This window comes from Vanacampus margaritifer, chromosome 19 (assembly GCF_051991255.1).
Source record: "Vanacampus margaritifer isolate UIUO_Vmar chromosome 19, RoL_Vmar_1.0, whole genome shotgun sequence".
NCBI lineage: Eukaryota > Metazoa > Chordata > Actinopteri > Syngnathiformes > Syngnathidae > Vanacampus > Vanacampus margaritifer.
This window is the reverse complement of record NC_135450.1, coordinates 12341829-12363645: the sequence shown is the minus strand read 5'-3', so window position 1 is coordinate 12363645 and position 21817 is coordinate 12341829. Positions and strand designations below refer to the sequence as shown.

At 40.8% G+C, this 21817-nt stretch overlaps 2 protein-coding genes across 3 annotated transcripts in view; both read right to left on the bottom strand.

Annotated features, from left to right (window-relative positions):
- ppp2r5cb (protein phosphatase 2, regulatory subunit B', gamma b) overlaps nucleotides 1-15311 on the bottom strand; it is a 30014-nt gene extending 14703 nt beyond the window's left edge. The window contains exons 1-3 of one of the 2 annotated variants that reach the window (XM_077552651.1): nucleotides 14713-15311; nucleotides 14239-14301; nucleotides 10957-11122 (exon numbers count right to left, since the gene is read on the bottom strand). In XM_077552651.1, the coding sequence (XP_077408777.1) occupies nucleotides 10957-11122; nucleotides 14239-14301; nucleotides 14713-14739 (256 nt within the window). In that variant the 5' untranslated portion in view covers nucleotides 14740-15311. The remainder of the gene's footprint in view (nucleotides 1-10956; nucleotides 11123-14238; nucleotides 14302-14712) is intronic. The other variant, XM_077552652.1, reaches the window with a different exon arrangement.
- Nucleotides 15312-15456: 145 nt separating this feature from the next.
- On the bottom strand, nucleotides 15457-21811 carry LOC144039359 (heat shock protein HSP 90-alpha). The gene is made up of 11 exons (XM_077552649.1): nucleotides 21643-21811; nucleotides 20164-20304; nucleotides 19388-19754; nucleotides 19171-19307; nucleotides 18324-18641; nucleotides 18006-18171; nucleotides 17737-17927; nucleotides 17515-17662; nucleotides 17171-17439; nucleotides 15918-16251; nucleotides 15457-15828 (listed from the first exon to the last, which is right to left on the bottom strand). The coding sequence occupies exons 2-11, from the start codon at nucleotides 20302-20304 to the stop codon at nucleotides 15722-15724; spliced, it is 2178 nt and encodes a 725-aa protein (XP_077408775.1). The 5' UTR covers nucleotides 21643-21811; the 3' UTR covers nucleotides 15457-15721.
- Nucleotides 21812-21817: the final 6 nt, after the last annotated feature.

The following is a 21817-nucleotide window of genomic DNA, read 5'->3' as shown; positions in this document are numbered from 1 at the left end:
ATCTTCAATCACTAATAACATTAAATATTGAGGCGCTTACTTGCTAATGTGGAGGAATTTAAATATGTTAGGTTTCCCTTCATCTGGCGATTAGCATGGGTCTTAAACGTAGGTGGCCAAAACATGCCTAATTAAAATTAAGCGGCACTGCGGTTAGAATCGTCATAATACCACCGTGGTGACCCCATTTCAAGACAATCACCTGGACAAAAGGCTGTGGTATCTTGAGCATACGTAAGCATAAGTAGCCCCCTGTTTCCAGTACGCGCCATTAGCGCCGTGTCCATTAGTGTGATGGGTCAAATGCAGAGATCAAATTTCATGTACGTGTTGTGTTCATGACAAATTAGGATGATTCTCGTTTTAGAGTTTGCACACAAGGCACTTCCTGTCATGTAAGACTTCACCAAATCAAGCAGACCGGCAGATGTTAAATGGGTTGCATGCTGTCCTTCCTCTTTGTAGCATTGATGACTCTGTATGAAAAAAAAAAAAAAAAAAAAAAAGGAGTGCGAGGGTGCCGTTCATTGCTCCTGACTTAATGGAATGTCTTGGGAGCACGTTTTGAGTTTTAAATTTAGTTACGGTAGTTTTCAGGGTAGCTCTGTTAGTTTTTATGAATTTAAGTCATTTCAAAAATGCTTAGTTTTAGTATTAGCTTTCAACTAATAACACCATGTAACACACTTCTTTCCTAGCGTTGCATTTCGGCTGAATGAAATGAAAAAGCAGGCAAGGCGAGACATTGGAGCCAAAAGTCAAGCACGCAAAAATTGTCACCTACCAAGAAACAACGTCATCTGTAGGTGCTTTTTCTATTAGCTGCTGCTAGATGATACTTTCAAAGATCCTTATTCCGGTTAATATCAAAATAAATATACTTAGTTTTAGCTAGTTTTGTAAATGTAAAATGTAGTTAGTTTTGGTGTTTTTAACTCATTTGCTCCCAAAAACGTATAAATACGTTCTATTTTAAATATTACCTTGGTCCCAAAAACGGGTTTATACCTTTTTAATGTTTATTTTTTTTTATGCTAGAGCATACAGAAGGCTTTGATGCAGCCTCTGAACTAAAGAGAACGCTTGAAGTAATGGTAGTTATTAGAAAAACGGCCAGCAGATGGCAGGAGTATAAGAGCTCAACCAGGGCCATGTTGCAAAAAAGCTTTCCCCCCCCACAGTTTTAAACAGATTTGTGAACAATGATGAAACTTAGCTATATTCTAATGCTAATTGCTGCACAACGGAAACAGATAGAATTTTATATTTTTTTTCCTGATGAAAGTAGAGACTCTAATCGTTGTTTTGGTAGGTTCCGTGTTTTTATTGCAATAGAGCAGAGTATTCTGTGGACCTTGCAAAATCTGTCAAAATCAAGTAAGACAGCCGGGAGGGAAGGGGGTTGCTTCAGTGAAAGTTAAACTGAATTTATTTGATTTTTTTTCCGTTAATGATTATTTTATTTTATTCAAATTTTTGTTATTTCGTTACTCCCGTTGCACAACAGCACTTTGGTTTCTGCGAGCTTGAAATATTCGGAGACGGATGGAACGACTAACCTTTTCTCACATAAGCGTGTGCGCAGGAAACCCTGAACTAGGTCATAAGTCGACTGTTTCCGCAGAAAAAAATAACTGCAAGGAAATAAATAAGAAGTTACTGATTTTAGCCTAAAAATAAAAAATAAAACGCACAAGCCAGAGATGACAAGCTTTGACTTCACTTCCTCTGACATCCTGAGTCCTGGCCGGGGGGAGGGCTCCAAACAGCACTCAGTACACTTTTTGCTTCCTCACTTGGGTTTAAGCTCTGCTATAAGCAGCAGCAACCAACTTGTAGCAACTTCCCAAAAAAAAAAGTCACCTGACAACTCCACCACTTACAACAAAGGCACATCAACACACAAATGCCACTTCGGTGCATTTCCTGCTCTCACCTCTAAAATGCAAGAGGGCCACAAACCGGCGAGGCCCGTTGCAGCCCGGCACGTCCGCCACCATCCCGCTGGCCTCTCTAGCGCATGTCGACATGAGTGAGGTGCGGCGGGAGAGCAGAGGGGGGGGAGGGAGGTAGGGAGGGAGGCCCGACGCTACCAAGGTGAGGAGCCGGCCTCCATTTTAGTACAAATGCTCGGGGCGGAAAATGAAGCTCCCCTGCAGCTGGAGGGAAGCGGATCTAGCCGCCGTGATGTCATCGACACCCTCCGCCCCTCCCCTTGCGTGCGGACGCCCCCGATTGGACGGCGGCGTTCACGTGGGCTGGCTGTGGGGATACATAAACATGAGGGGGGGCTTCTTTGGGGAAGCGAGGAGGGAAGTGGTGACGCTGAAGCAGTGATTCGAGGACGGGTGGCGACGCAATTTCTTTTCCAATGCAAAATAGAAAAGTGACACCCAAAAAAATCACCCAAATTAAAACCAGAATGACAATCAGGAGAGAGAAGACCTCCACCAAGGAAGATACCTGACATTGGGGGGGGTTATTGGCATCAAAAAAAAAAAAAACTCAAATACAAATGCCAATCTTTACTTTGCTGTAATGTCTTAAAGCATCTTTATTGTAAAAAGTTTTTTTTTTAATCTTAGACAATACCCAATTTTTTTAAATACCTGAAATCTTAAACTTTCCAATTTTTGGTTTTAATGTCAACCAAAAACAAAAGGTTCGCAGGGTCAGCAGCATGCCTTATAAAGTCAACTTTAAAATTTAACAAATAAGTTCCCTGAGTTTAAAATGGTTTTAGATTTACCTTTAATCGGTCGTCAGATTTGTTAAAAAGGCCGATACCGATATTCGTCAAAGTGTTCATTATGGGCCTGGCTGGTCTATCCTTAACTCATTCACTCACGGCCATTTTCACTGAAGCAACCCCCTTCGCTCCAGGCTGTTTTACTGGATTTTGACTGATTTCGCAAGGCCTGCAGAATATTGTGGTTCTTTTGCTATAAAAACACGGAACCTACTAAAAGAAAGATTACAGTCTCTTCTTTCATCAGGAAAAAAAAATCTATCTGTTTCTGTTTTGCAGCAATTAGCATTAGAATATAGCTAAGTTTCATCATTAATTATAAATCTGTTTAAAACACTGGGGAAAAGAGCTTTTTTGCAACATGGCCCTAGTTGATCTACTTTGCTGCCACCTGCTGGCCATTTTTTGTAATAACTACCATTGCTTTAAATGACCTATTAAGGTCGGAGGCTGCATCAAAGCCTTCTGTATGCGCCATCACAGTGGTTCTCAACAACCCCGGTCCTCGGGTACCCCCTATCCAGCATGTTTTCCATGTCTCCTTCAGCCAACACAGCTGAGGATCGTTATCAGCCTTCATGCAGAGCTTGCTGATTAGCTGATCGTTTGAAACACCTGTGCATGGAAAACAGGCTAGCTGGGGTACTTGAGGACTGCGGTTGAGAGACACTGCTCTAGCATAAAAAAAAAAAAAATGGGGGGTGGGGTGACATGTTTAAAATAGAACGTTTTTGTACGTTTTTGGGAGCATATAAGTTATTTAAAAACACAATAGTTTGCATGTTGTGTTTAGTAGCTTTTGTGCAAACCCGCTAACATCCAAGCATAACCTCTCATGCTAATGCTAACCTCACATGCTAATACTGGTGCTCTTTTTACAAACTAAAGAGAGCACCAAGTCTGCCGTCTGCTTTCGGGTGACACCGCTTGTCATACAAACACTATTTCTGGTCTTCTGCTGTGCATGCACATGACAGATGGCTGTCTCTGAGCCCCAGCAGGTGCCCAGGTGGATGTGACAGAAACAGGAAGGCAGGAAGCATCAGCCAGCCGCACAGGATGCAAGCGCGCGCAAGCCAGGCAGCAAAAAAAAAAACAGCCACTTGAACACCAAATTGACAAATACAGCCAAAGCAGAAGAGGAATTGTTTTGATCCAATTGTTAGTTTTAAATTGGGGAAATATGATGCACAATATTTTTAAAACAATTTAAAGGTGTCCTAATATATGAGATGATTATCAGCAATATTCAGCATTTTGACAATAATCGGCATCGGCCATTTTGAAGAATCATACGTCCGATAATATATCCATTTAATAACTTCAGGGATATAATTATTTAAATTTTCAAAGACACTGTTGATCCTTGGAACTCTCTGCAACTTCTGTTTTTGTTTAAAATGAAAATAAAATTCTAATACTTCAGAATTCAGATATTTAGAAATTTGGGAAAACTTTATTTACTGTTAAACAACAACAGGTAGCTTTGTACTTAAGTTTTTATTTGACTCTTGAAGACAAGCTAATGCCCCTGGGAGATCCCTGAACTTTTTGCTAGATTTTTAAAACAAAGATGTCTATTGAATAAGATTTTTTTTTTTAACTCCAATATTTTACAAACCCTAAAAGCCATATTATTATTAAGAATTCAAAAAATGTAAGAGCCGGAGTTTTTTATTTTTTTTTATTTTGATGCCAATATATTCCCTTTCAGTGAAAACTAATATCGGCTCCAAATAACAATTATCGGCGCCCTTGACTACTAATAACCGGTATCAGCCCTGAAAAAAAACATATCGGTCGATCTCTAGTTTGAACCACTGCTGCACTACACTAAAGCCATATAAAGGCGTTTCATGTTACGATACCTTTTTTTCCGAATACAACAAGACGATTGAGACAATTTGTATGTGCTCGTTCTTAGTATTGGATCAGGATTTAGCATCGGCAGATGCTCAAAATCAATTGACTTGGATTCAAAGTTGGAAAAAGTGTGACTGGGACATCCCCAAATTGGTTCTTTTAATTTCGCAATTGATGGGGTGGGCCAAAACTCCCAAAACCTAACTACAAAATTATATTAAAAAGTTCATTTTCAGTAACAACTATCTATTGTCTAAAATGCGTATACCCTGAACTGGTCACCAGCCAATAGCAGGATAGCATAGCAAAGACAATTTTTTTTTTTTAATGCGCATTCATTCACAAATTTGTGTCTTCAATTTTTTTTGGGGGGGGGGCAAACCCCAAGAGGGCTTGAGTCACGATTCGAATCTAGAACCTCTCAACTGTGATATAAACATGCCAATCACAATTCCCATAATTAGTTCCTTTTTCATAATAAGAAACAAGCTGTGTCAACAAAACAACAAACGGCACCACAGAAAGTCGTCTCTTGTCGACTCGCATAAAGGGCTCTTTCTTAGGTCACGCGGTCATGGGACCACCTTCGGGCTCCGTGAGGACGCAGCAGAGCTTCACTAAATGTACTGTCGGCGGTACAACTCAGCTGAGCGCTTCATATAAAATAAAAATAAAAATAAAAAAGATAGGGGGGGGGGGGGCTGCTGATCTTACCCGCCTCCCTCTATATCAGAGTGTCACGGCCCATTGTTGCAAGCGCTCAAGGCGACAGAGTCTATTTGCAGAGAGACGCCCACTGACACGCTGTGAGCAAGAGCTCTCAAAACAGAAGCCCAGTGTCATTTTGCCCCCCCTTCAGCATCTTCCCAGGAGGAAAAAAAACAGCTTGCCATGTGAGCCTCTGTGGCTAATCGCATTTACTCCCTATAGCCCGACTGAGCAACAATTTCACCCTAATATGACTTTTGTTTAGTCAACATTAATTCCAGAGCAGAGATCCAACACCGAAAAAGTCTTTTTTTTCTCTCCCTGCAAAGACAATTCAAACCATCGTTATCATCACGTCATTCACGTGTGTTTTGCTTTTTTTTCCCGGAGGCAACCACAGACTAGTATTAGTGGTGGCAAAGATCAAATGGGATGACCACAGAATCAGAATAGGCACTCGTTATGAGGCTGCTCAGTACAATACAGTATTGAGCATGGCAATTCACTGAAGAGCACATTATGTAGATAAATTGATTTTAACTCAAGATATGTTGTTGTTTTTCCATGGCCAATACTGATTATTAGTAGACGAGGAGGCTAAAAACAGATATTTGTAGCCAATATTCACTTTCACTAAAAGGGAAAATAAATTAAAATAAATATATATAAATAAATAAATAAATATATAAATATATATAAATAAATAAATAAATAAATATATATATATATATATATATATATATATATATATATATATATATATATACATACACAAAATACAATAATTAACAATAATTACTAGACTAAGTGCAATTTCTGGAGAAATTGCGGGGAATGCTGATAGCTGAATGCTAATAGCTAAATGCTATTAGCATTCAGCTATTAGCATCCCACAATCATTTATTATTGCTAAAATGGCTTTAACTTCAAATTTTCAAAAGGTTAAATCTTTTTTTTTTTTTTATATCTTATACAACAGACATCTTTCAGCACGTCTTAAAAAGTTAAAAACTTTTACATACATAAAAAAAAAAATAAATACAACTGTGAAAATAAAAATGGATATAAATAATATAATTTAAAAAATAAAAACAAAAAATAAAATAAATAGAAATAAAAACAACAAAATATATTTATTTATATATATAAATATATATAGTTTTGGTCCTCCATAATTATCTCGTTCAACTTGATCAGTCTGAAAATTATTTATTTGCTACAGCTCCTCCACTATTTGGCAAAATTACTCTGTGCAAGTAAATAGCTCCGTATGGTTTTCTACAATAAATAAAATTGTCCAAAATTTAAAAACAAAAAAAAGTTACATTTTCTTTCAATTATCTTGGTTTTTAATTTCAAATAAAAAACTGAAGTTGCAGAGAGTTCACAAGGGTCAGCAGCATTGCTTATAAATAATTGAAAATTTTAAATAAATAGTTCTCTGAAGCTAACACAGTTTTAAATAGATTGGCCGTCAGATTTTTAAAAAACAGCCGAGGCCGATATTCGTCTATATGCTGAAAATTGGGTGTCGATAATCGGCCTGATTGTTAATCGATGTATCCCTAATTTTAACCACCCTGCACAACACCAAGTCATCCCAGCAACAATGCTAGTACACAGTTTCTTCTCTTGTTGTACTATGTTATGTGTGTTTTGATTTTGGTTTGATTACATAGCGCAGGGGTGGCCAAGTTCAGTCCTCAAGCCAGTTTTCCATGTCTCCCTCCTTCAGTGCAGCTGAATCTAATGATCAGCTCATCAGCAAGCTTTCCAGAAGCCTGATAACGATCATGATCAGGAATCAGGTGTGTTAGTGGAGAGAAACATGGAAAACAGGCTGGATGGTGGCTCTCGAGGACCGAACTTGGCCACCCCTGATATAGCATCTCACAGTGAAGAATGACTCAAAACATGACATTTTTTTCATTATGTCCTCACTTTAACCTTGCAACAAATTATTCCTATTTCAGAATGAGGAATATTTTTTTTAGGACAACAAAATTCCACTTTTGGAGGTCCAGCTTTATTCTTCTGCAGAGTACATGCGTATTGACATTCTGGCAAAATTTGACATTTTTTCCCCTCACAATCAAACTCAGCAAAGGCCCGATTGCCGGATGAAGGTTATCCTGAGCCATTATCCTGTGGCGTGATTGCGACAATTGTTTTTGTGTGGTGTGTTTAATAATAATAATAATAATAATAATGGAAATTTTCTCTCGCGTGCCCCCACTTTAAATAAATGTGTCAATCAAAATAGAACGTTATTACCTCGTCTAATTCTTGATACTGCTCTTGTTTTGCATTATATGGTGTCAAAGCATTATTGTTTCCATTTGGGGAACAACAACAACTGGCCATCAGATGGCATCGATAACACCCTGCTAGGAGAGCGCCTGTTTTTAAAAGGGAACACACACACACACACACACACACACACACACACAGAGGCGACAACTGTTGACGTTGTCGCCTCTTTAATCTGGTCAGCTCACACCCCATCCCCTTTACAATATGTCTACTTTTGAAAATATCAATATGGCAGCAGTAGTGCGCTAATCTGGGTGACAATTGGGTTTTCACGGGAGGTGAGCATGCGGTTTAAGTACCCGCCGACGTAGCAAGGGAGTCGAAGCAAGCACACCGCGGGAACAGTCTGTCTGACATGCGTTTCCATCGGGAGGCGGCGTACATGCACGGAATGAAAACAGGTCAAGCGGGGGAGCCGGTTAGGGCAGGACGGCGCAATAACATCTAGCGGGCCGCCGTGGGATAATGTCGCACGGAACGCTCGGCGGGATGTGGGAAGTGAGGGGCCTTTATCGGAAATGTGTCAACTTGACACAGCAGCTTGGTAATAGCTAACCGGCATTATGTAATTGCATTTATATATACTGTGTATGAGAGTGATTTGTGTGTGCGTTAATGTCAGAGAAAAGTCTGCTGATGGCTGAAGACCGTGGTTTTATTGCCAAATAGCGCTCCGGAGGGGGGGGGCAATAAAATGGCCACACTGAGTACATTGACTTCAGCACCAGGATAAATTCAGCTTTAAAAGTTAATGATGCCGAATTCATTTTTTATGAAAAGTGTGGATTCAAATGATCACAGAAAACCAATAGAGGCTGCCTTGAGCCTACTGCGGGAAATTATCTTTGGAGGACCAAGATTGCCAAAATTATAAATAAATAAATAAAACTGTGAAAATAAAAATGAATATAAATAATATAATTTAAAAAAAATAAAAACAAAAAATAAAAACAACAAAATATATTTATTTATATATATATAAATATATATATTTGGTCCTCCATAATTATCTTGTTCAACTTAATCAGTCTGAAAATTATTTATTTGCTACAGCTCCTCCACCATTTGGCAAAATGACTCTGTGCAATAACAATAACAATAACTTTATGTTCAAATTAGGGGTGTGAGGTGATTTTTAGGCATAATTAAATCGCATACTTCAATAGTTAACTCACGATTAATCGCAAATTTTATATCTATGATTTTTTTTTTAACTAATAGAAATATGGTTGCATAGTTTAGTCATTGATACAGCAATTTCATAATAATTCCTAAAATCGAGTTAAAATTAGAAAGATGTACTATACTGTAAAAAACGAGTGTGATATTGATTTGCTGACTTGTGTTGAAGTCATTTGTCTGCCACTAGATGGCATAATTGCATTTGTAAGACATTGGTGACAGCTTAGTGCATTTTTCTTTTCATATTAAAAGCTATCTAATCTCTAATATGAAGTAACTTGTGAAATTCTGCACTTTTTTAAAATTGTAAAATACAACTTGACCCCAGTTTCCACAAATATATGCATTATTATTGAATTTATTACTGCTTCATTTTTTACGGGAATGTGTCTGCTGCGTTGCGACTGGAATTCCCCCAGTACAGCCTTTCCAAGTAAGGGGCTGTCATTAATTGTGCGTTAAAAATTTTTTTGTGGTGACGCGTTAAAGGAACTTTAAATTAACTAAAAATTAACGCACTAATTTTGACACCCCTAGTTGAAATAAACAAAACTAGATTTTACACAAAGTAAATCAATTTGTGAGTCACAAGATCATAATTATTATTACATTTGTTTGGCGGTGTGCTGCGAGAGCTTTTCCAAAGTAAACTATGTGCTCCAACCGTGCAAAAAAGCCAACAGTAAGTAACAATAACAGTGCTGCTTCTTGACACGTTGCCAGGCAACAGCTGCAGTTACAAACTCATTAGAATGTATGGTCCCGATGGGGAAGGTCAGAGGAAAAACTGCCTCCGTGTAGTTTTACATATCGACTGTTGCATTATGTCAGATTAAAGGGCGTGAGAACGACTGCTCCCTCTCCCACATTGATAAGCAATCGTTTATTGCGTTACGTCCCATAAAGTCATTGAATCGTTGAATGTATACGAATAGCCGTCAGTGTTGTGAATTCTCTCCACTCTCCTAGACAACGTGTCCGAATTAAATGCTAGATGCATTAATAAATGCTGAATCGCAAATAGATGCCTCCTTTTTTTTCCTATGCCATTACTGATGTGTTGAATCAGACCTGATAAGTGGACTTTTAAGAGTAATTTCTGCCATGTGAAGACTTTTGGGAGTAGATTTTTGTTTACACGGGCGGGACATGGTGTTCAATACAATTAAAAACACCTTTCTACAGCTAAAATCCTTCTCTATATTGCAACGTGCCCCAATTAATCGCCAAATGAATCGTCCAATAGAATAAATAAACACCGCACCTCAAATAGACACTTCTTATAAATGTTTTTTTTTTTCAAGTGGTCAATTTTATCAACCACATCTTACCACAACACACACACTTGCAGTTTAGTTGAAGTGTGACATTAAGTAATGTAAAAAAAAAAACAAAAAAAAATTTGCACAAATAAACGCCTCGCCCTGATTAAACACATTACACATGGAACTATTATGAGGGAACATAGAAGTGATGTTGTTTGGTATATGTGGCATCTGTAAACACGCTGCTATATTAGCACTTAGGACAGCGTTAGACAGAAGGTTTGAGTGGATTTATTCTGTCTGTCACGGCATTAAGTAATATGCAAATGTATTTATATGACTAACAGCTTCCTCTCTAATAAACGCCCTGGGACTGACATGGCCACACTATGAGGATACGTGAAACTTTCTTCCAACCGGTATGAGGGACCAAGGGACAGCGGCGCGTCTGAAAACCTCCGCTTATCTACTTCGCCGGCTAACATTGCGCAACACCAGGGCCTGCGGAATTAAAGCTTTATCTGGATTACCACTAAATATAGACGCTTGGAATAAATCCAGCACAAAGTCAATGCCGTGTATGTTCCAACCCCCCGTGTTTGTTTCCGCGTGTCATCAGCTCAATATGAAAATGAGGGTGACTCGGATGTTTGAGCGAAAGTCCCGCTGTACATCTCTGTAACGAGATTTCAGGGATTTCAACATCTTTGTTATGCACTGCAATTTAAACGTGGGGGGGGACAGTGGCGAAGATTAAAGCACAATTTAAGGTTGAGCCATTTGATTGCATCATTCAAGGAAAATCCCTCGTTATGTAAAGCTTCCCTTGTGATTTATGGCTTTCGATTTGGGAGTTGCTTCCAAACGTCAAAATACCTTTGAAGGCGGGCAGCTTCTGCAGCTCCCGGTTGTTGCTCAAGCTGAAGCAAGAAGAACTCTGCCGCTTGTCTTTCTTGACGGGCGTCTGGGAGCCCGGTTGCTTGCCCTTGAGCAGCTGGGTGGTCGGCGGGACGCTGTTGCTGGTCTTCCTGTTGGAGCCCTGCTGAGAAGACAAAATAAAAAATATGACTCTATTATGGGATATCAAATAGTTTGACCTGACTTAATAAAATGTCTTTTTTTTCCTTAAAAATATTATACTTATTTCCTCTAGGTCATACACAGCATATTCCACCCCATTTTAGCAAACAAACTGTCATGTCTGGGAAGATCTGGCTTTGGTTGAGGATCCCGATTGGTCCTGAGTGGATTCCTGCCCTTTCGCAGGCTGACCAATCCGGGCCCTCAGCCACTTGTGCCTGGCCCCAGCTGTGATTAGTTACCCTAATTGGTGTGGGTGTATTTAATTCCCGGGTGGTGATCGGTTCCTTGGGGGATCATTCTGTCACGGTCCGGCCACAGAGCGGAGTTGAGTCTGTCGGCGTGTGAAGTAGAGGACCCAAAATGCAGGGAGGCAGGAGAACCACGGCAGGAGTGCGGCTTACACTGTTATGCTTTATTTTACAAAACACACTAACCAAGGAACTGGTTACCATAAAATAACAAAGGAACTGAAAAGGTACAAAATCAAAATGACAGACAGAACTCCGGGGGTGACCGTGACAAGCGGCAATGATCCCACAAGGAACCGATCACCACCCGGGAATTAAATACACCCACACCAATTAGGGTAACTAATCACAGCTGGGGCCAGGCACAAGTGGCTGAGGGCCCGGATTGGTCACCCTGCGAAAGGGCAGGAATCCACTCAGGACCAATCGGGATCCTCAACCAAAGCCAGATCTTTCCAGACATGACACAAACAAAAAGCCTGGATGTGTGACATGCGTTTCACCTCCAATTTACATAACAGCAGGTTTAAAAATACACGTTTCTTCTTTCTCCAAGACGCAAGCGCCTCAAGTAGAAAATAAGCGATAAACATTCTTATCCACAAATCTGTCCGGGCCAGCTGTGTGCCGGCAGACAGATGTGGCAGGTTTCTCACAGCCTTGAACCCGCACCTTCACCGCGACCCCGGTGTAGCCCCACCTAGTTGCACACAGCGGCTGACTTCAGCAACACGCAACTGTGAAAGTGTGTCATTCGCACAGTCACGGGGGGGGGGGGTTGGGTCCATCGCGTTCACTGAAGATGGCATCGTTGGCCGCGGGACCACAAGCACAGTATGTCCCGTTAAGTTAAGCTGCTGTGTCATGAGACCAAGAAAAATGAAACTGCTTGTAGATTGTACGTCTTTTTCGAGGGGGAGAGGGAGATAGGCCAGGGAAGCTGCACGATTACTCAGCAATAAAGCAATACTTATGAGAATTCAGCACAGCGAGTATCTAACTCCACTGCTCTGTTAAGCAGCTAGCTGTTACCAGCTGATCAGCTCTTAAAAAAATAAAAATAAAAATCAAATCACTTCATTTTGAATGAGTGATGCTACCAAAGTAGCATCTGTGGCTAACAATGTTTACAACGCACATCTCGTGCATGTTAGTGAGGAGCCTCAGACCTCTAATGTAATCTTACATCATGCCTACTGCTCGCCATCGAGTCAGCCGTCAGCTCGTGTGGACGACGCTAGCTCCTCATCTACTAACATGACCACTTAAAAGAAGCAGGGCGGCATCCAAGGGCGTACAAACACGAGCTGATAGGCGCGAATAGCTACGTTTTAATAGCTTAGGTTTGTGTTTTAAAAGTATGTTCTGCGAGAAACAAATCCAAGTAAATGAGTTAACAACGAGCAGGTGTGCTTGTGAATAGGCAGTTTAATGTATTGTAAGGTGTGTTTAATGTTTCAAGATACAAGATTTTTTTTGTTTGGACTTGTGAGCGCAAACTTGAGATACGACTCACGAGCTCTGTATGGCGGCAACTGAACTCTGTTCAACTCATTTCACAATAAGCAGTAGTTTGGCAAATATTGAACTGTTCCTCAAATAAGGTTTTTATTGCCACTTGGGGTTGAAGTTTTAATGTCACACTAAGCATAAAACTATGATAATTACACGTTGTGTAAGTAAAACAACAAACCTTTGCCGTATAAAAAAAAAGCCTGCTTAGCTTTATGCTAACAAATGCAAAACGCTATTCACATGCTAACAGTTTTAGAAGCAAATAACTAAGGCTGTGTCCGAATGTCCACTCTTATACCCTAAACACTTTTTAATGTGAATAAAAATGTTTTTAAATTGTATTTTATTTCCTTTGTTTTACATATTTTAAATTAAAACTAATTCATTATTTCTGTAGATGCTCGTGCTTGGGCTGTCGCTCACGACTTTTTGTTTTCCTGCTCGCAATGCATTGTGGTCTATTAACCGGTTGAATGACCAGACGTTCGCTCCTTTTCCAAGTGCATTGTGGGTAACTGAGTGCATTGCATTTTTTTTTCATTTGGCATTTGGACACCCCTACAAAATGGTGTGACGCCTTAGTGGTGCACTATTTGGGGGGTAGTGTGCACATTCAGCCACAGCCTGAAATTACAGCATCTTACAGAGTTACTTAAAGTAATAGAAGAATTCTCGTTCTTCGGTTTTGTCTGTAGAACTGTAAAGTATTGCACGTACTGCCTCCTGGGGGCCAAGGTAAGGACACCAGGAGGAGCAGGACTATGAATATAATTGCAGCAATAAATGATGATTCACAAACTATTTAATTCTTAACATTCTATTTAATTATGGCGTTACTGTATGTTTTTATGAAGAACAATGTCACAGTGTGCTATTATTCCTTATTAAAAAGCACAAGCAAGTCATATAGCACTATAGTGTATTATTATATTATTATGCTCAATCCTTACTTCCGCTGCCCCTAAAGGATTGGAGGGGGTTTATAACACACACACGTTTGTTTTACTATCTTTGTGGGGGCCATCTCATTGACATAATTCATTTCCTAGCCCCTTCTCCTAACCTCAACCATAAAAAAATAATGCCTAACCCCATTCCTTACCCTAACCTCAACCATAATCTAATTCAAACCTAAACTATAAAACTGAGTATTGACCCTCAAAATGAGGTCTAAACGGGTGGGCTCCACAACTCTGTGAAATTCCGGAATATTGGCCCCACCATGTAACACACTCACAAAACACAAATTGCATCTTTGCTAAAATATCCTTATTTTATGTCCCCCCGAATTAGCTTAGAGAGCTAGCCCTACCTCATGTTGTGAATTCTCCTGTCCTCCTCCACTCTTGCCCACTTTGCCAGATTTAGACGAATCCTGAAAAAAAGAAAACTAGCTCTCAATTTAGAAAACAAAAATACATAAACAATCCACACACAAAAAAAAAATTAAAAAAATAGCCCAACTAGCATGTTTGCCATGCATTTCACCCTCTGGGCGCCGAGAGAGGGAAAATACGATTAAAATCACTTTTGCACAGATCAGGGGCATGCGAGTAGATGGAAACGGGTGCGTTTAGGTTAAATAGGGCAGCGTAACCTATTCGCAAGGATTGCGGATAGATAGTTGGTTTAGCAATTACGAGGAGTGGTGGGTAGGGGGTGGTGCACTGATACTTCATATCCTCTGCTAAGGCGGTTTTTACTCTTTCATTCAAGGCGCGCCCACGAACCTAAAGTAGTGAAAATGGTCCAAAAGGTAAACCGGCACGAGTTCCCCGCAACTCACCTTGTCTTTTTTCGTTTTATTCGGCATTGTATAAACGTCGCCGCCCTTTCTCCCCTCTCGGATCGTCCACTGGCGAAACCACAGCAACTCTCTGCCTGCTGCCAGTCGCACAGTGTGAGGCGGTTCATCCTGTCCTCAACATCCGATTGGTTCCCGGTAGTCAGTTGACCCATATACGCGACAAATGACGTCATATCAATTGCGGAAGGAGAAAAGCGCCCCCAGCTGGTCGATATCGCGAGAGGTGTAGGCTGGCTTTCATCTGGAGCAGTTTACAATCATGTTCAGCCAAAAATTGTGCCCCCAAAAAATACATCATACTAGAGTTGCTGATTCTCCAAGTTAATTAGTGCTCACTTGACATGTAGTAGCTAGTCAATTGCTTAGTGCTCTGGCCCTGTGACAACAAATTTTAAATCTATTGGTTTTAGAAACTGCTATTGCTACAATAGTTGAGATTACACCAAACTGCATTGCTGATTCTGAAAGCTCTGGCCACATTGCAATAAGAGGCTGAAATCCATTAGACACAAATATCCAACATCCATATATAGAGCAGCAAAGAGAAAAGCTACAAAATGAAGGAAATAGCTGAAAAGGAATAAAGATAATTTCTTCATAAGTATTACAAATACAATTAGGATTGTTAATTTAGGTCGACAATTCTTGAGTGATTACACAAGTAGACTTTGTTGGTCCTGACGACAAACAGCTGGTTTGCCTAATTTCATTCAGTAAACGGTCTTTTCATTATGTCCATTTATTCAAGGTTCCCACCACTTTTTACAGTATTAACTTTCCTTGCACTGCCTTTACACAGTTCAAGTCAAACACATGGAATGCATCAACAACAATAACATAAAAAAAAACAAATACAAAAAGTGACAAGTTTTAAACAATCATAACTGCATAAGAGGGGGGGAAAGTTCAAACAGGGAATTCTTCCAGTATTAACAGTGAACTTGGAGAACTTTAATGAGACATATCCGCCCAAGTATGAGGCGCAGTTTTAGTCCACTTCCTCCATCCTGGATGTGTCGTCATCGCCTTCCAGTGGCGGCATCTCCTCAACGGGGGCGCTGGTGTCGTCGGGAGTCGGATCATCGTCGTCAATACCTAGAAGAAGACCAACAGGAATTGTGAATATATAGCAAAATAAGGAGTGAGTCCAAAGAGAAAAAAAAAACTCTTGTCCATCTACTCACCAAGACCAAGCTTGATCATCCTGTAGATGCGGTTGGAGTGCGTCTGCGGGTCGTCCAGCGTGAAGCCCGAGGACAGCAGCGCGGTCTCGAACAGCAGGATGACCAAATCCTTGACGGACTTGTCGTTCTTGTCCGCCTCGGCCTTCTGCCGCAGCGTCCCCATGATGGGATGCTCGGGGTTGATTTCTAGGTGCTTCTTGGCCGCCATGTAGCCCATGGTGGTGTTGTCCCGGAGGGCCTGGGCCTTCATGATCCTCTCCATGTTGGCCGTCCAGCCGTAAGTGCTGGTCACGATGCAGCATGGGGACGACACCAAGCGGTTGGAGACGATGACCTGTGGAGGAGGATCCAGGAAGAATTAAGTCAGAGTCCTTTTCCCTTTGTTGGCTTCATTGCACTCGCTGCTAAAGCTCATAGCAGCCTTTTGGTTTTTAGCTGCTGTTTCTGTTGGTGGGAATATCTAGTCGTACATTAGGTCAAATCAACTGAGGTTGCTGGTTACATTTTGGTAGGCTACTTCCTGTTTTTGTTGATGTTAGTTTTATTTTGGTAGGTGTTTTTTTTTTTATTATTTTTTATTTTTTTGACAAATGGGACACATCTCAAGCTGATACTGACTACTAGACCCCCCCCCCCCGAATGTTAAGCGCTGTTTCTGGTTTTATTTTGGTAGGTTTCTACTTCCTTTTTGTTGTCATGATAGGACACTCAAAGCAGACCATCTTTTTTGTGATTTAGACAAATTTTGACATTTTGACCATTTTTTTAAATTTATTTATTTTTTGACAAATGGGACACATCTCAAGCTGATACTGACTACTAGACACCCCCCCCCCCCTGAATGTTAAGCGCTGTTTGTTTTTATTTTGGTAGGTTTCTACTTCCTTTTAGTTGTCATGATAGGACACTCAAAGCAGACCATCTTTTTTGTGATTTAGACAAATTTGGACATTTTGACCATTTTTTTCCATTTATTTATTTTTTGACAAATGGGACACATCTCAAGCTGATACTGACTACTAGACCCCCCCCCCAATGTTAAGCGCTGTTTCTGGTTTTATTTTGGTAGGTTTCTACTTCCTTTTTGTTGTCATGATAGGACACTCAAAGCAGACCATCTTTTTTGTGATTTAGACAAATTTGGACATTTTGACCAGTTCAAAACGTTTGTGCCGTTAGTGTTGGAAGACTTCTGCCTTCGCTTCCACTTCATGACGGTGCCAATTCAGATTATTTTGGTTTGATGTGCTTACCTTCTCCACTTTCTTCTCAAGTATGTCCTTCATGATGTTGCACAGGTTTTCAAACTGAGCTGCCTTCTCCTCCTGCTTCTTCTTTTCGTCCTCATCCTCAGGCAGCTCAAGGCCTTCCTTGGTGACCGAGACCAGGTTCTTTCCCTCAAACTCCTTAAGCTGCTGGACGCAGTACTCGTCGATGGGCTCGATCATGTAGATGACCTCCAAGCCGGCCTTGCGGAGGCGCTCCACAAAGGCGGAGTTGGCAACCTGGTCTTTGGTCTCACCTGTCACGCAGACATGTTTGTAACTTTGATAGTTTCAACTGCTTGTCAAGGTGGAGGGATGATCATCGCGCTCACCTGTGATGTAGTAGATGTGTTTTTGGTTGTCCTTCATGCGCGTCACGTAGTCCTTCAGGGAAATCAGCTCCTCTCCAGAAGCGGAGGTGTAGTAGCGCAGCAGCTCGGACAGTTTCTTCCTGTTCTGGGAATCCTCGTGGATGCCAAGCTAAAACATAAATGCGTGTTAGTAACAAGGTGCTTCGGAGTCCTTGAGGGATGTGAACTTTGCGATGAACCGACCTTGATGTTCTTTGAGAACTGCTCATAGCACTTCTTGTAGTTTTCTTTGTCTTCACTGAGCTCCGTGAAGAGTTCCAGGCATTTCTTGACCAGGTTCTTGCGGATGACCTTGAGGATCTTGCTCTGCTGCAACATCTCTCTGGAGATGTTCAGAGGCAGATCCTCAGAGTCCACCACGCCCTTGATGAAGTCTAAAGTCAAAAGAAAGACCGTGAGCCATTTTGTTTTTGGAGCAAAAAAAAAATCCTCAGTGGCAAGTCTGTACTCACTGAGGTACTCTGGGATGAGCTCATCACAGTTGTCCATGATGAAGACCCTGCGCACGTACAGCTTGATGTTGTTTTTCTTCTTCTTGTTCTCAAAGAGATCAAAAGGAGCACGGCGAGGCACAAACAACAGGGCGCGGAACTCCAGCTGGCCCTCCACTGAGAAGTGCTGATGAAAATAAGAGTATCGAGTTGTTCGTTTTGGGGGGGGGGAACTAACTCAAATCAGGACCACAATGGGTGCATTTTTTTTTTTTTTTAACTTGAGTATCCGCTTCTACTTCGAGTACAGTGTGAGTGCTTTTGCCACCTCTGACCAACCTTGACAGCCAGATGCTCCTCCCAGTCGTTCGTAAGGCTCTTGTAGAACTCGCCGTACTCCTCGTTTGTGATGTCGTCGGCATTGCGCGTCCACAGGGGCTTGGTCTTGTTCAGCTCCTCTTGATCGATGTACTTCTCCTTGATCTTCTTCTTTTTCTTGTCTGAGGACTTTTCGTGCTCGTCCTCATCCTCACCGATGTCCTCCACCTCAGGCTGGTCGTCATCCTGCTCTTCCTCATCCTTGTCTTTCTCCTTTTCCTTCTCCCCTTCGTTCTCGGCCTCGTCGTCGCTAACCTCCTTATCTCTCTCTTTCTCAACCTGAATGAAAACAACTTGTTAGTCACCAAGAGGTTCATATTTAATAGAGTACTGATTCCTTTCGGGCAGCTACATGACTGAGACCAGTGAATTCTGCCTGGCAACAAGTGACATACCCAGAAAATAAAGTCTTTTTTTTTTTCTAGAGGAAAGAAATTATCTGATGAATGTCTATGTCTACCATTTTTTCAGACCGATACCAGCATGAGCATTCATTCGATTCGAGTAAATCACCGATACCAAGTACTGATACCACTAGTACTTTTGATACATTAAGCCCTCTCCACCCCAAAAAAAAAAAACTTTTAAAAACGTTTTTTTATTTTATTACAAGGGTATTGCTCCAATATAGTACTGTATGTTTCTAAAAAATTAAATGACAATTTTCTTCGCCATCGCAAAACAACACTTAAAGCGCACAACCAGAAGGACTCTCAAACTCAGCCATAGAGAAGCTGCACTTTTTAACTTATTGTAACTGATAACAAGTCCTGCAATAAATTAACAACCGACTGTCCATTTTACTTACAAAGAGTGTGATGGGGTAGCCAATAAACTGCGAGTGCTTCTTCACAATCTCTTTGACCCTCCGCTCCTCCACGTATTCCATCTGGTCATCCTTCAGGTGCAGAATTACCTTGGTTCCACGACCAATTGGTTCATTTACTGGATGACAAGACAGGTCAACTCAGGTTACAGTTCATCTTCAAATGATCAATTGTGCCAAGCGCATAGTGTGTACTTACTCTTGTCTGCCATGACAGTAAACGATCCACCAGCAGCAGACTCCCACACATACTGCTCGTCGTCATTGTGCTTGGTGATGACCGTCACCTTGTCGGCTACCAGGTAGGCCGAATAGAAGCCCACGCCGAACTGACCGATCATGGAAATGTCGGCTCCGGCCTGCAGGGCCTCCATGAACGCCTTAGTTCCAGACTTGGCGATGGTGCCCAGGTTGTTGATCAGGTCCGCCTTGGTCATGCCGATACCCGTATCGACCAGGGTGAGGGTGCGCTCATCTTTGTTGGGAATGATTTCGATTTTCAGCTCCTTGCCCATATCCAACTGGGAGGGGTCGGTAAGGCTCTCATAGCGGATTTTGTCCAAAGCCTTGAGAGAGAAATGAAAGAATCATGCATTGAATGAAAGACTTAGTTTTCTTAAATGGAATATACTCAATGTGAAGCGTTTCCCAACCTTTATGGAGCCAAGACCGTTTACATTATATTATTTTATTTTATTTTTACAATATACCAGACAACAAAGTCACAATAAGCATCACATGTATACTGAAATGAAATTAGTTGACCATAAAGCAATAAGTGGCTTCTGCCATCTAGTCGACAAGCTAATTTTTCCGCCTCTCAATATGTGTGTTTCCACTGCCATCATAAATAGATGACTATAAATTATTAGTGATAAATAAACTTCTGAGCAGTTATGTGAAATTAGATAATTTCCCACAGTAGACCACAGACAAAGCTGCCACATTTACAACTATCATTATTAAGCAACTTACATCAGAGGAGTTGGAGATGAGCTCCCTGAGGAAGATCTCCTTGTTGGAATAAAAGGTGTTGATGATCAGAGACATCAGCTGAGCAATCTCAGCCTGGAACGCAAAGGTCTCCGTCTCCTCCATTGGATGGTCTTCAGGCATCTTTGGCACAAGAGACATATGCTCATTAAAATGTGCATTCATTACCCATCGCAACATGCAAAACGGTCGATACGTCAGTGGCAAACATACAGAACCTATTTCACTAAGCTAACTAAAAAATGTCCATTATCCTGCAGGGCAGTACTGCAGAGAAATAAAACTTATGACAACTTAACGAGTTTCCCAAAACAGGTGGTAAAAGAGACTACCCTAACCCGTCGTTAATCCATCTTTGGGCTTTGAAGCTAAAATCCCATTGCAATCTGCTGCAACGATGCTTTTGCCGTAATTGGTTCATTGCACAGTTCAACTTATTAATTTATTCACATGGTGAAAACTTTGGGAGCGGAGGTATTCTAAGACAGACATTTGCACCAATCACTCCCTTAGTTTAGTGGCTGATTTTGTTAAATTGTTGGAACATTTAGTTGTAATTTAATAAGGGCGGGCCGTGCATACAAAAATGTTTTTGACAGAAATAACATTCTTCCAAGAGGAAGCACATTTTCACATTATCTGTCATTTTTTCATGTTTCCATGTAAGCAAATTCAGATATTTGTTTGTATGAGGTGAAATAAAGAAAATCTGAGAATTTTAAGTCCCTTGAAAATCCCAGCCAAGCAGTTAACTGAGTGTTCCTTCCTTGTTCCATGTGACGTCGTTCATAACCTTGAAATATCGTAAATGATGACTGATGTGTTACATTTGACACGCGGTAATTTGCATGTCATCTTGAGCGCTCGGTGACCCCACCTAGCGACTCAAGCGGGTAACTACACATTTCTAGAAGGTACTCTAGTTTCTATTGTAAAGTCTTTTAAGAAAATGGAGTGATTAACGTATGGAAAAACATCTTTTTGACCACCATTTGTGTTTAGAATGTTAAAACTTTGTGTGGTATTATACTGTACACCTATTCGTAATCCTAGTATGGCAAGTGCACCACCAAGGGCCATGTGGTCTTCTTTCACGAGAAACAAACAGTTAGAAAATAGGAATAGTTGTCATATGTAAATATAACACATAGAAAGGCGGAAAAGTAATCAATGTGAATCTTATTTATTTACCTACTGCTAACAATACTGCAAAGACTGTGTGGCTACTAGCTTGAATGGAATTCACATCACCAAATAAAAGATTTGGATTATTCACAAAACAACACACATTAAAAGCATATTTCATTATTTTTATAGAGCCTATTAAAATAATTTTCACCAAAACACAAGTACTTATCACGTGACACATTATTTCGATAGCTTAATACGAGACAAAACCGTAAAAACGTGAGCGATAAAAACGATTTAGCTCGCAGGATTTAAAGGTGTTCACTCCCTTACCTTGGTCCTTAGTTTTTTCAGGACGTAAACTCCGACGTTAAAGTGCTCAAGCGAGTGTGACACCGACACGACCGGGGTGTTGAGTTCTTCTATATAGCCTTTCCTCAAAGACTGTTCGAGAAACGTCGAACTGAGCTCAGCCTCGGAGCTTCTGGAACTCTCTGGAATCTTCCTC